General features: G+C 35.5%; 1 protein-coding gene across 1 annotated transcript; it reads left to right on the forward strand.

The window, feature by feature from the left end:
- Positions 1-454: 454 nt before the first annotated feature.
- On the forward strand, positions 455-11089 carry LOC144965285 (glycoprotein-N-acetylgalactosamine 3-beta-galactosyltransferase 1-like). The gene is made up of 4 exons (XM_078900470.1): positions 455-1093; positions 5624-5814; positions 6058-6543; positions 8321-11089. The coding sequence occupies exons 1-4, from the start codon at positions 868-870 to the stop codon at positions 8627-8629; spliced, it is 1212 nt and encodes a 403-aa protein (XP_078756596.1). The 5' UTR covers positions 455-867; the 3' UTR covers positions 8630-11089.
- Positions 11090-13479: the final 2390 nt, after the last annotated feature.

Here is a 13479-nt window from a genome sequence, read left to right on the forward strand (position 1 = left end):
ATTCATCTATGGTTTTTCATTCATCCTGATTAGTTGATAAAGGGGAAACCCGAAACGTTCATTTGATCTGTTTTTTGTAATTAAATTGAAGCTTGCATTCAATTTCACATTATTATTCATTGTTTTGTATACGTGTTTTTAGCTTTTATTCTGCTGCCCAAAATGCATAAATTTATTAAGAATAAATCCTTATTTTGTTACCACTTAGCAATGAAAATGCCATCTTATATTAGGGGTGAAAATAGTAAATGTTGTGCCATTGTTGCGTATCTATCTATCAAGCATGTTAAAATTACACGGTAATAAATAAATCAATAAACAAGTAAACAAACTCAAAATGCCAAACCCATGTTTTTCATGACAACTTTAAAAATGCTGATATTATGCGAATTCCGCATCCAAACGCCAACCTGGTAGCAATGTTATTTCAACGCCTCAAGGCTAAACGTAATGCATAGCACATTAGGTACACAGCAAAGGAGTCCAAGTAGTGACACAGTATTCACCTATAACAGGTGGAAGGGAATAAGTTGTTATCTCTTCCTTTTGGTGCTTAGACTTCAGTGCCATTGGATGATATCTCGTCGACGTGGTACTTCTTCGTGGTTTATAGAAGTTGCTAAGGCTTAAATATTGCAATCAAAAATATTTTCACTTTCAAACTCAAGCTCCAACAGTGTCAGAGTCAGTATAATAAGTACCACCTTCGTGGTTATCGTCTTGTCTGACAGTCAGTGACCGAGGCACACTCACAAACTTTGATATCTTAGTCCCTGCTAATTTTTCAAATCAATAAATAAATTATAGATAAAATTAGACTCATTTGTCATCTACTCAGGTCCTGTTCCCGGTCTGCCTTTAATTTAGATGATGATCTTACCACACAGTTTTGGCAAGAGCCATTTTATAGTTTTTGCCTTTGGTATTTTTTTCGGAACAACTTTGACATTCATTTTCAAGTATGCTGACAAATCCAGGGCAGGGCCTGTTGCTTTTATTCCAAAAGACCCTCATAGCCATGGCGAAAATGATCACTTGAGGGGACCAGAAAAGTCAGTTGATTGGGCAGATAGCCATTCTCACAGTCATAAAGGTAAGGTTGGATTTTAAAATATATTGGAAGTAGTAAGTAGGTATAAGAGCCTTTCATTTTTCAGAAATTAGTTGGTCTGTTATGACCTAGTAGATCTGCCAGCTGAAAATCCGGTAGACAAGATATTTTGTGCCCCTTGTGGTCTTATGGTATGACATTTTCACTCAGCCTCTGATCTTAAAGTCTTTCTGGAATCTCAAGGTGGCATGCAAAGTTGGGTCCTTGGACAGGGTCTTTCTCTATACTCCAGTGCAAATTGGGTTTCTGGCTGGTAAGTCTAAAAATAAAGTGCAGAGGTAGGATCCAATGAAACCTCATGTATTCAACGAAAACTTTAAAAATCTCTTCTATTTTTTATAATATCCCTATATGGGACAGCGTGGCTCAGCGGTACGGTCTTCGCTTCGTACCCGAAAGGTACCGAGTTCGATTCCTCGCTGCGCTGTGTGGCCTTGGGCAAGTCACCTCGCCCTAGCTCAATTTGCGGCGCTGCACTGCGGCTGACGCCTGGGTTATTCCAGTCTTCCCTTGGAATAGACCCTAGAGACAAATTTCCCCTATGGGATGAATAAAGGGAATTTATTTTTTATTATTTTATTATTTTGACAGTACTAAAGCCACCTTGCATTTAACGAAGTTGATAACCTTACACTTCAGATACAATGAAGTAAACAAAGCTGCAAAGACCATCAAGATTGGCATAAATAAATGGTACTGAATATTTCTCTGAATGCCCAGGAATATAAACTTGATCTCTATTTCTCCGAACGGTTTCCATTTTCAAGATTTTTTTGGTTATTTACAAGAGTGTCTGTGTGATTGATGAATGTGTATGCATTTTTTTGAGTTTTCTTTTGCCAGTGCTTGGGTGCTCTGTCTTTTATTCCCAACTTTCTGTTAGACTTCTATCTTGAGTTTGTGCTATCCTGTCTTTCAACCTCTGTTCCTGTCTTGAGACTTTGGCTTTGTTATTTAGGTTTACTTCTGTTCTCTCTTTGATAGTGCAGCATGAAGTGCAAAACTGAATGGGCCATGGAGTACTCGCGATAGCACAACTTTTTGATAAAATCTGTCTTTGTCAACAATGTGCCTAAAAAACGCTAGCTTGAATATTTTTGAGAAGTCCCTATCCACTCTGTTTGAGCATTTACTTTTGCATCGACATCGAGTCCGTAACCCATCAGCTACTGGAGTCTAGCTGACCATTCGGAGAAATAGAGTTCAAATTTATTTCCTGAGCGTTCAGAGAATTAGAGCCGGCCTAAATAAAATAAGTCTTGCATTGCTTTCAGAACTCAGCTTTATTACTTGATTACACACCATCATTGTCAGGCAGATCACTTCCACATTCATACTCCAACAGTCAGGGTCTAGGGGTTGGAGCGTTGTATGTGTGAGAGTGTATTGAAGCAGTGCTAGGAGCAATGACATTCACAATTGTATTTAATCTGATTATTTTGTTTCTCATTGTTGTAGGTTGGGTGTGTACCATAATTTAAGGAAGCTATGATGTATACACGTATCGTTGGAAATGACAAAGAGTGGGGAAGTGTGAAGAAGAATAAGACTCATCGGAGTATTGAAAATATTAAACTTCTGAGATGATGACATTGAGGGGGGGGGGGGGGGGGGGGGGGGGGTTAATGGAACAAAGATGGGTGAATAAGCCATCAATCTTTTCCCATTAGTCGGCATCCTTCCGTTTCAAGAAACGATGGTTTGCACCCTGTGTGTTTTTAGTCTCATCAGTCTTGTTAAGAGCAGTGACAGTTGTGACTCAGCAGCCCGATCCTTGCATGGCAGTCTCTAGTGCAGTTGCTTCATATGTTGTTTGGTTGTGTGTCTAGTGCTTGGTTCTAATCCTCCTTGCTCTCCTCTCCTCTCCTCACATCTCTTGACTCCCTCCTTCACCTCATCATATCTCCAGCCACTGCAGTCATCAGCAAGCAATTTCCTTGTGTTTGAGTTAATACCTGTCAATTTCTTGTCTCGCTTGCAGACATCATAGAAATGCAGAGCTGGACAACCAATTGGTTGATTTCCAGAAGCTAGTTTACCATACATGATGGCGCACATCAAGGACGACCTTCAGCGGCTGATGGACAGGTTTTCCCGCACAGCAGGGAATTCTGGTTGACTATCAGCATCAAGAAAATATACGTCATGGGTCAGGATGTCCCCTCTACACCAGTAATTCACATTGATAATGAGGAATTAGAAGTCACTGATCACTTCACATACCTGGGCACAACCATCTTTTCCCATTAATCCAGTTATTAAGGGGTAAAGGATCATTCCTTCAAGTGCTGTGGTGCTTGCAGGGCAATGTGGCAGGGGAAAGGGGGGGAGGGTAATCCATTTAATTCATTTTCCCAATTTTTAAGTACAAGAACAAGGTTATTCATCATACATTTATTTCAAAATGTGTCACCCCAGATTCAACAAACCCTCAGGTTATTATGAACATTGACCTTTTGTGCAGCTATGTGGTCATGTGGTATGACACTTGCTTTCGGATTGGAAGGGGTCCTGGGTTTGACTCTCGCTCTGCTCATAGTCGAGTCCTTGGAGAATGCTCTTTACTCACATTCTCTCACCGTGCTCAGGTGTAAAATGAGTACCTGGCCGTTAACAGCATTGTCTCTGTCCGAAAAAATTGTAATATCGCCTAACAGGCGTCATGTCTTGTCCTACATGTTAAATGTTGCTGTTGGCCAGGGACCCCTTGTAAAGTGCCTTGAGCATGTCTAGTGAATTTTGAACTATATAAAAGCTCAATTTAGTCCTGTTAACTTCTCTGTGACCAATGTGCATTGTAATTGTAATATATGAGCACTTTACAGGCATCCGTATGTTCGTGTTGCTCTTGCCATGGGACCCCTTGTAAAGTGATATGAGCAAACTTAATGGATTTCCTTAATGCCCATGAAGTCAACCAATTTATAGAGTTTATTGTGATATTTTAAAAGCTGACCTTTTTTTTTTATCAAAGGTAAATTAAAAATGGGAATAAGGCCAAGTTAACTTGTCAGTTAACTTGTCAACTTATCAGTTGATTGCGAGCTGCTGAGCTCTCAAAAAATAAAGATTCTGATATTTTGATATTATTATTAATTATTATTTATTATTATTATTATTATTATTATTATTATTATTATTATTATTTTATTATCATGTTTCGCAGATATGGATAAAAATGAAATTCTATTCGACAAACTTTTCTTCCAGTTGGACAGATAAAATAATTTGAATTCAACCATAGCCTAAACCATATTTTTTTGTGTTTAAAAACATATTCCTCTGATTGGACAGATAAAATAAATTAGCTTCACCCATATTGACTTGTTGCCTTAAAGATTAAAATTATTGAGGAAATGTTTTGCAAACCTGAAATTATGCAGCTTAAACTAAACGAATACAATGGACATTCTACTTTTGCAGGTAAAAGCCAATCTGCCCCTTCATTTGTAAAGGACAATCTGCCTCTTGATAGAAAATGGCCAGATAGTCCAAGGCCAAGGTCAAATTAAAGATCAAGAATCACCTACTAGTCGCCAAAAATATAAAAATAAAAAGACTAATGATTATGATCTAGCAGGCTTTTATCATTTTTAGATATGCTGGTAATTCTCTGCTTGATAATAAAAATTTAACATTGGCTCTACTGAACAACGTTGACAGCCAATCCTAGTTAAAAAAAAAAAAAGAAATAATCGAGTATTATTACTTGAGAGTATCAAGAGAGTAATTAAAAATTACGTCATACATTTTTATTGTGGATTTGCTAGAATTACGTAGAAAAAAATAATTATACTCGCAATACAATGCCGTAAAAAAGGACTGAGTATTACGACTTTTTTTTTCTTCATATTAAATTGAGTCAGTGGATGATAGAATTAGGCTGAAACACAATAAGAAGGTTTGCAAGTTACTCGTATATTATTCTGTAAAAATTAGTATTATAATATTTAGATTTGCCAGTAATTCTGTTATCGATGACATATATTTTACATTGGCTTTTAGGAACACTTTGATCCTCAACCCTATATTTAATAGGAAATTAATAATAGATTATTATTATTATTACTAGTAAAATCACAGTTTGATTATAATATATTTTTTATGTCTTAGGATTTAAATTGATACCATACCATTTAACAATATGATAGACCCCTCAATTGCTCAAGGGGGAAAAAGTTGTTATAATGTTATAGTGCTTAAATGCATTTGTTTTGATTAAAAAGTGGGATCAAAGCCTGAAACTTTCAACATCATTCATTTCTATTTGTTTAAGCAGGGATTCTCTCAGCTTTTTTTTGTTGGGCATCACATAGAGATAAATAGTGCAGAAGTAATGTATGTCATTATTGAATATTGCTGCTTTTGTTTTGTGGTTTTATGGATTATATTCTTTTAGTTTATAAAATACAATATCAAAACATAATAATTTACTGTCAAAATAGCATTAGTATTTAAAAAATCATGAATTATAAATACTAATGGAAAGAACTGTCATGTATTTCATTTCAGGTGAAGATGATAGTGTGGCTAAAACACTTTATAAGGACATTCGTGTTTTGTGCTGGGTAATGACCAGTCCTGACAATATCTATACCAAAGCCAAACATGTTAAAGCTACATGGGGGAAGCGATGTAACACTTTGCTCTTTATGAGTTCTGAAAAGAATGCTGATCTACCAGCAATTGCTCTTCAAGTCAAAGTAAGTTGTGCCTGGAGTGAGGTATAAAATCGATTTTCATGAATAGTATATAACATGCTTATATCATTTGTTTTCATATATGATAGTTCGTCTCAGAATTACAAAATAGTTCCATTCGAATAGGCAAATTCTTTTTTTCTTTTTTTTTTTCTTAAAAATGGTGCATAATTCCTACTATTCAACTGAAAAATATTGATGAGTTAATTATAATAGCTTTTTTTTTTTTCAAATCTTTATTTTCAGGAAGGTCGGAATAACCTGTGGGCTAAGACCAAAGCAGCATTCAAATATGTGTATGATCACCACTTTAATGACGCTGACTGGTTCATGAAATTGGATGATGACACTTACCTTATAGCTGAAAATCTTCGCTATTTTTTGCAAGATAAATCACCGGAGCAGCCGGTCTATTATGGTCGTAAATTCAAACCCCTTGTCAGCCAAGGGTACATGAGTGGAGGTGCAGGGTATGTGTTGAGTAAAGAAGCGCTTAAGAGGTTCATTGAACAGGCTTTGGATAATCCAAATGTGTGCCGAGCTGATCATGGAGGAGCAGAAGATGTTGAAATTGGAAATTGTCTCCAGAGTGTCGGAGTGGCAGCAGGGGATTCTCGAGATGAGCTAGGCCGTGAGAGATTCCATCCATTCGTTCCAGAGCATCATCTCATTCCAGACATTTTACCAAAAGACATGTGGTATTGGTCTTATAATTTTTACCCAGCGAAGCAGGTATAAACTCTTTCATTTTCTCCTCCTCCTCCTCTTCTTCTTCTTCTTCTTCTTCTTCTTCTTCTTCTTCTTCTTCTTCTTCTTCTTCTTCTTCTTCTTCTTCTTCTTCTTCTTCTTCTTCTTCTTCTTCTTCTTCTTCTTCTTCTTCTTCTTCATCCTTTTTCTCCTCCTCCTCCTCCTCATAATCATCATCATCATTATTAGCATCATTTTCCTCCTCTTCTCTCTCCTCCTCCTTCTCATCCTTATCCTTCCCGTCACCCTCTTCCTCTTTATTTTCATCCTACTCTTATTACTCTTTCCTCCCTCCCACACCCTTTCCTTTTACTACTTCTTCTTTATCCACCAGTCAATTCCATTTGTCATGACATCAGTCGTTTTACACTCCTGTGTAATAGAATAGCAAGAACCTCTTCTGTAGCAGTGCTCAATTAGGAAAAACTGTAGGAGTTTCATGACACCAAATTGTTACAGATGTAGAATGCTTTTAAAATGACATTTTTTACTGGTGTTCCAATTATCTTATGTATATAAGTTCTCAAGGCTTCATGTAATGTCTGATGTAATGAGCATAACTGCAACACCCTATTTAAGACACACATTACCTTACTGTCATGTTTCTTTTTTTTTTCTTTTTTTCCTCTCTCTTTTGCATGCTTACTATTCCCAAATGTATAACAGTTGAAGCCACTTAAATGAACTACAACGATCCACAGAAATCATTCCATTTAAGCGATGTTCCAATTAACTGATTCCACTGATGACAATCATATTTGGAACCCCCTATAAGGCTTACACATATACCTGCTATGGTCATTATGGCAATAGTTACACACATATGTTCCTTTCTGTTACCTTTCAAAACTGTTGTCTTCCATTTTTCATAACTTTCAACATTACTTGTGTGTTGTCATGACAAAAGTGAGGAGAAGAATTAGTGACATTTTATCTTGACCACATATTCATATCGGACCGCTATTTCACTCTAAAACATCTAAACTAAATTAAAGACAAATATAAAATGTCCAACAAATATCGAATTTCTGACAATATCGCCATGGTTTTTGTACTCTCCTCATCATCATTTTACACTTTGTGTAAGCATATTGACTTTAAACATAATTACCATATGTTTACTGAAAATTTTCAGACAGTTTTGTCATCTGCCCTTTATTTATGACAACAGGTTTTACAACACATTACACAATTTCAACCATATGCCTCGTCAAAAGCAAACAACAGATTTTTATCATTTCCTTTGCTCTAATTCATTATTTATCTCCATGAGATTCTAATTTGTAAGTCTAACAAATCACATGTAAGCGATTGAGTTTTAAGTTACTCAATGGCTTTCTAAAGTGCCAGTGCATTGCTTTTTTTTTTTTTTAAAGAATGAGATAATACTAATACTTTTCTTATTCGTCTTAATAAGAGCATTTTTGCTTATGATCAGATGGTTAAAAAAATATTATGAACCTTTAAAATAGTTTTAATTAACCAGCTTGCATTCTGATTACTCAGTAGAAATCATATAATGAAAAATTCAGTCACTGAGAGATCATTCCAATTGAGTGGTTGGTCTAATTAAAAGAGGCATTCCAATCACCTGTCATTTAATTTCAAATTCTACTTTTTTTAAAGATGAAAATAATGTTGACATGCATTTTTTATGATAAAGATATCCACATATTTTTTATTCATTTTACTACCATTTTGTGCTTCTCCTCAATGCTTTAAAATTGTGATTACAAAAATGATATTCCTTCAACCATTTCAGGGACCAGACTGTTGCAGTGACTTTGCAATTACCTTTCATTACGTGTCTCCAAATATGATGTATATCATGGAATATTTGATTTACCATTTAAAGCCATATGGAATCTCACACATGGGTGTGGTAACTCACAAACATGATAACAAAGCTATTGGTCAAGGAAAGATTTCACAACAAGGGGATGAGCCAATGACTGGCAACATTGTTGATAAGGTGGTAGCAAAGATAAAGCAAAAGAACTCTTCTCTTTCATCAAAAAAATCTTTGGTTGTTCGGAAACACTTGGCTGATGAAGAAAATATGGTTAGTTAAAAATCCAAATGCATGAAATTCATATTCTTCATTACTTTAGAAATGAATAGAGTATCATGATCTCTAAAATGCAATATGAATGTGATCACCTCCTGTCCCAACTACAAGATTAATGTATTTTTATTTCATATGTTAAGTGTTATAACCCAACCAATGACAAAGTTATTGTGTTTGAATAGGTCATACATTTGTTTGATTAAAAAAAAAGCGTTATTTGCTCATATGTGTATATGAACAGCCGTGCCAGACTAGTATTCATAATGCTTAAGTGTGATTCTGCCAGACCTCTGCTTTATGACCTGCATTGGCTGCCTGTTAGAACAACGAAATTTAAAAATAGTGACACAATTCTCAAAGATAAAATTCATGGAATCCCAACCACTGCATCCAAGTACAATGGAAAAGAAAGAGAATCGACTCAAAAGGGAAAACTTCATCGCCTTGGGACAAAAACTAGAGAGCGAATATAAAGTGACACCAAAGGAAGATATTGCCCAAATCAATGTCCCAAATCTCAAACCACCACCGTGGAAAAAGAAACAAAAATCCATAACCATCAACAAGAAAAACATTCGAAGCAATAATGACAATGCTCAAACCCTAAAGATGATCGATAAAAAATACCCAATGACCAACTGGATAAGAGTTTATACAGATGGCTCAGTTTCCGGCCCCCTCATGAATGGAGGTGCTGGTGCACTCATACACTGGACAGATAAAACAGAAACAAAAATATCTGTATCAGTGGGTTCAATGTGCACAAGTACTAAAACTGAAGAAAAAGCCATCCTCAATGCAACAAAAGAACTATCCAGAGATCACAGAATATACGGGAAAAATGTGGTTTACTTGACAGACTCTGATGATGCTCTCCGGTCTATTGAAAATTACCAGGACTCTGAAGCCGCACACACTGTGGAGGCCCTTGAGGGCTTATCTGATAAAACAGGAAAAATTGTGCTGCAGTGGATTCCAAGTCATGTAGGTATATATGGAAATGAAATTGCCGATCAACTGGCCAAAGAAGGAGCCCAGAAGGAACAACCGAAGTCGTCAATCACTTACCATCAGCAAAAGAAAATAATAAAGCTAAAAATAGACAAAGAAAGGAATGACACACACCTAGAACACAACAAGCAGGATCCAATCCATGCCATTCAGCGAAGTATCCAAGTCACTCTATTCCGCCTCCGAACAGGACACAATAGACTAAGAGGACATATGTTTACAAAGCTAGGTATTGGAACAACCCCTTATTGCCCATGTGGAACCGACCATGAAACCACTTTACATGTGCTTATGGATTGCCCATTATACAACGTGCAACGTTCGAACCACTGGGTCACCCCTACAACACTCAACACAAAGCTCTATGGTGAGGCTGAGGACCTAAAGCGGACCACAGACTTCATAGCAGATATCGGACTGCAGCCATAGATGTCCATCAGAGGAATGAAGAAGAAGAAGAAGAAGGCTGCCTGTTGAGAAAAGGATTTAACTCAAAGCGTGCGTTTCATTGTATCCGTGTCTTGAAGATACTGTCCCATCATACCTTTCGGAACCAAATCCCTTTTATTTGGCTAGTGATTTGACTAAACTTATTCTTCCTTTAATATGTAGAAAAGCTGAAATGAGATCTTTTCTTTTTCAATTTGGGCCAGACTGAGGATTGTCAGCTCTAGCAGAGATATTTAGCTGAGAGTAAAACTGGCATTCATTTAAAAAAAAAAATTTAATTTAATTTATTTATCTATTATTTTATTTGGGGAAGGGGGATGATATTTTTTTCATTGTAATATGCAGTCTCAGATCAGGCACACAGAGATATTGCTCTTTTCTTATCGCTTTTTGTGACTTGCGCAATGGCATGTCCACCATCTTTTGACTGTTCTATCAGTTTCCTTTTAACTAAAACTGAAATGACCCATAAGTATGTAAGTGCCATAACATCCTTGGTAACAAAATCAAGAATATCAGCATAGACTTGTAAACTCATAATATGTTTATGTTTATTTCTAAATCAAAATTTTTGCTTTGCTCGATTTATTGCTATGAAGATAAGAGTGTTAATATCATTTCATCTGGTTTTATATGCTTGAAAGCACCATCTATCTAGTCTGCTATCGGTCAGATTCTTGCCAAATCATATTTTCATTCAATTTACAAAGAATTCGTTTTTTTTTTTTAAATCAAAATGTTCTGGATTTATTCTTAAAGATCCAAACTTGTACTCCAACTTTATGTCACCGTAATTTTTTTTGGTATTACTTTCTTTGGAGAAATTAGTCTTTTGATAGACCTTCCAGCGAAACAAATTTCTAAATTACAGCACATTGAAAACATTGCAGCTCATATTGTCACAAGAACAACTGTACAAACCAGACAATCACTCATGAATCTTCATTGGTTGCCTGTTGAGGCTCGTATTAATTATAAAATAGCATGCGTTTGCCACCAAAATATCTCTAAAGAAAATAATGAAGCGCCATCCTGCCTTAAAGATCATCTTAACTTTTATTCACCTGGTCCCAATTTACATTCGTCTAAGTCAGTGTCTTTTAAAAAACCCAACGTGAGGCTAAAATCATATGGTGAAAGATCTTTTAAATTTGCAGGGCCTCAAATTTGGAACAGCCTGCCCAAGGACATTAGATTTTTAGACTCAAAGTATTCTTTTAAAAAACATTTAAAAACATACCTTTTTAACAACTATTATGGACTTAAATTCCAACTGTGACAGGGTTAAAGTGGACGTCATTCAAATTCATTTCTATGGACTTACTTATCCGAACCAGCGACCAGCTGAGCTCTATCCCTTCGGTCTTGTGCCATGATGTAAAAGTTAAACGTCTTTTGTAGTTGTTCCAGGTGACTATACCAAATCCAATGCTATTGACTGTTGCACTCCTAGTAGTCATCGGGCAAGGGGGGGGGGGGAGAATTCTCTGATAATGAGGGGGTGAACAATTATTGACCTTTTCAATTCTTAATAAAGATACATCTGTTGTGCTTTTTTTTGTGTGCACTATTCATGTTTAACGGGTTTTTGAGAGGGAAAAAATTTGTAGTTGTAGACTTGTTTTTCTATTTCTTCTTTATTGTCAATGAAATGATGATAAACAATGCAGTGAATGAAATACAATATTCCATGTCTATGTCATGTTGTTGTCATGAATCAAGCATTTATAATGCCAGTATTACCCACCTCTTGTGCTCTCTTGTTGACTAAGGTAAAGTGCTTAGTCTACCACTTTCATGGTGTTAAGTTTTAAAAATTGTTTTTCATTTATTGTTGATTGGTTGATTTCTCTTTTTGAACTGATGCTTGATATTCACATTTTAGTCATGTGGTATCTCAGACTGAGTTAGAATGGAGTAGTAAGTTACTCAACTATGGATAAAAAACACTTTTATAAAACAAATGCCCACATCACACTTTGTCTTACAAGACCTTTATTGGCTGCTGGTCAAAATTTGCACTTACCGCAAGATCATTTGTCATGCATATAATTTTGTTTAAACAATGTTATGGTCACTGTTCCATATATTTTAAATGTTTGTCGAAAGCATGCCGTGGATTCAGTATGTTGTCTGTAGTAATATTATAAGTTATGCTGTAGTATAATCTGATAATTGTATGAATATTATGAATACTCTGTATAGTTCTGATAAGCACAATGCGGTTTATTATTATTATTATTATTATTATTATTATTATTATTATTATTATTATTATTATTATTATTATTATTATTATTATTATTATTATTATTATTATTATTATTATTAACATTATTATTATTATTATTATTATTATTATTATTATTATTATTATTTTTATTATTATTATTATTATTATTATTATTATTATTATTATTATTATTATCACTACTACTATCATGGAAAGGTCAGATTCAAATTCTATTTCTAGTGTTACTAGCTTATATTTCCTAGTCTTTCTCGCTCAAGCTTTAATACCCAGATTTATTGAGATGTAAGATTTAAAGTGATTCATTTTGTTCAGTCTTCCACTATTTAGTCATTTTGATATGTTTCAGTCAGAAAGACAAAAGATTCTCTGGGTGGGGTTCCCGACCTCTCATAGTGGGCTGGCAGGTTCTTGCTGTATCTTCTATCCCCCTGTATCTGTTTTCCAATTGCATTCTGTCTTTGTCTTGGAATGGGATAACTAAGTTTTGTCCTGACCCTGGCCAGAGCCCTTAGCTGGGAGGGAAACAGTTGAATGTATAGTTATAGTTTTGGGAGGTGATATTTTTTTCCTTGTAAATCATCTCTCTTTTATGTATTGTTCTATTTTTTACTTCTTTGTTTTTTAACATATGATTTGTAAACATTTGAGTGTATTCCTTTTAGTGGGATCTTGTGCTGGTGTCTGGATGAACCATTTAGGTACTGGATGGGGATCCTGACCTCCCATAGCGGGCAGGGAGGTACATACTATGTCTTCTATCCCCCTATGTCTGTTTTCCAACATGCTTTCTGTCTTTGTCTTGGAATGAGATTACTTGGTTTTGTACTGGCCCCGGCCGGATACCTTGGCTGGGAGGGAAACAGTCAAATGTATAGTTGGTTTTGGAAGATGATATTTTTTTCCTTGTAAATCATCTCTCTGTTATGCACTCTATTATGTTTTATTTATGTATTATATATGATTTGTAAACATTTGAGTGTATTCCTCTTAGTTGGGACCTGTGCTTGTGTCTGGATGAGACTTTTAGTGTGATCTCAAACTAAGTGCACTGATAGTGTGCTCTTGGAATCTACATCTGTTCTCTTTTGAACCAATTCCCCTTTGTCTGCCTTATTTTTGGGTGTTTTAATTGTAATTC

The sequence above is a fragment of the Berghia stephanieae genome, chromosome 2, assembly GCF_034508935.2.
Source record: "Berghia stephanieae isolate SIO BIC M18660-M18661 chromosome 2, UCSD_Bste_1.3, whole genome shotgun sequence".
In the NCBI taxonomy this organism is placed as follows: Eukaryota; Metazoa; Mollusca; class Gastropoda; order Nudibranchia; family Aeolidiidae; genus Berghia; species Berghia stephanieae.

Coding starts and splice junctions, on each gene's coding strand:
- LOC144965285 (XM_078900470.1), top strand. CDS start 868: ATGATGATCTTACCACACAGTTTTGGCAAGAGCCATTTTATAGTTTTT. Junction 1,094..5,623: donor CCATTCTCACAGTCATAAAG/GTAAGGTTGGAT, acceptor ATTTCATTTCAG/GTGAAGATGATAGTGTGGCT. Junction 5,815..6,057: donor CAATTGCTCTTCAAGTCAAA/GTAAGTTGTGCC, acceptor CTTTATTTTCAG/GAAGGTCGGAATAACCTGTG.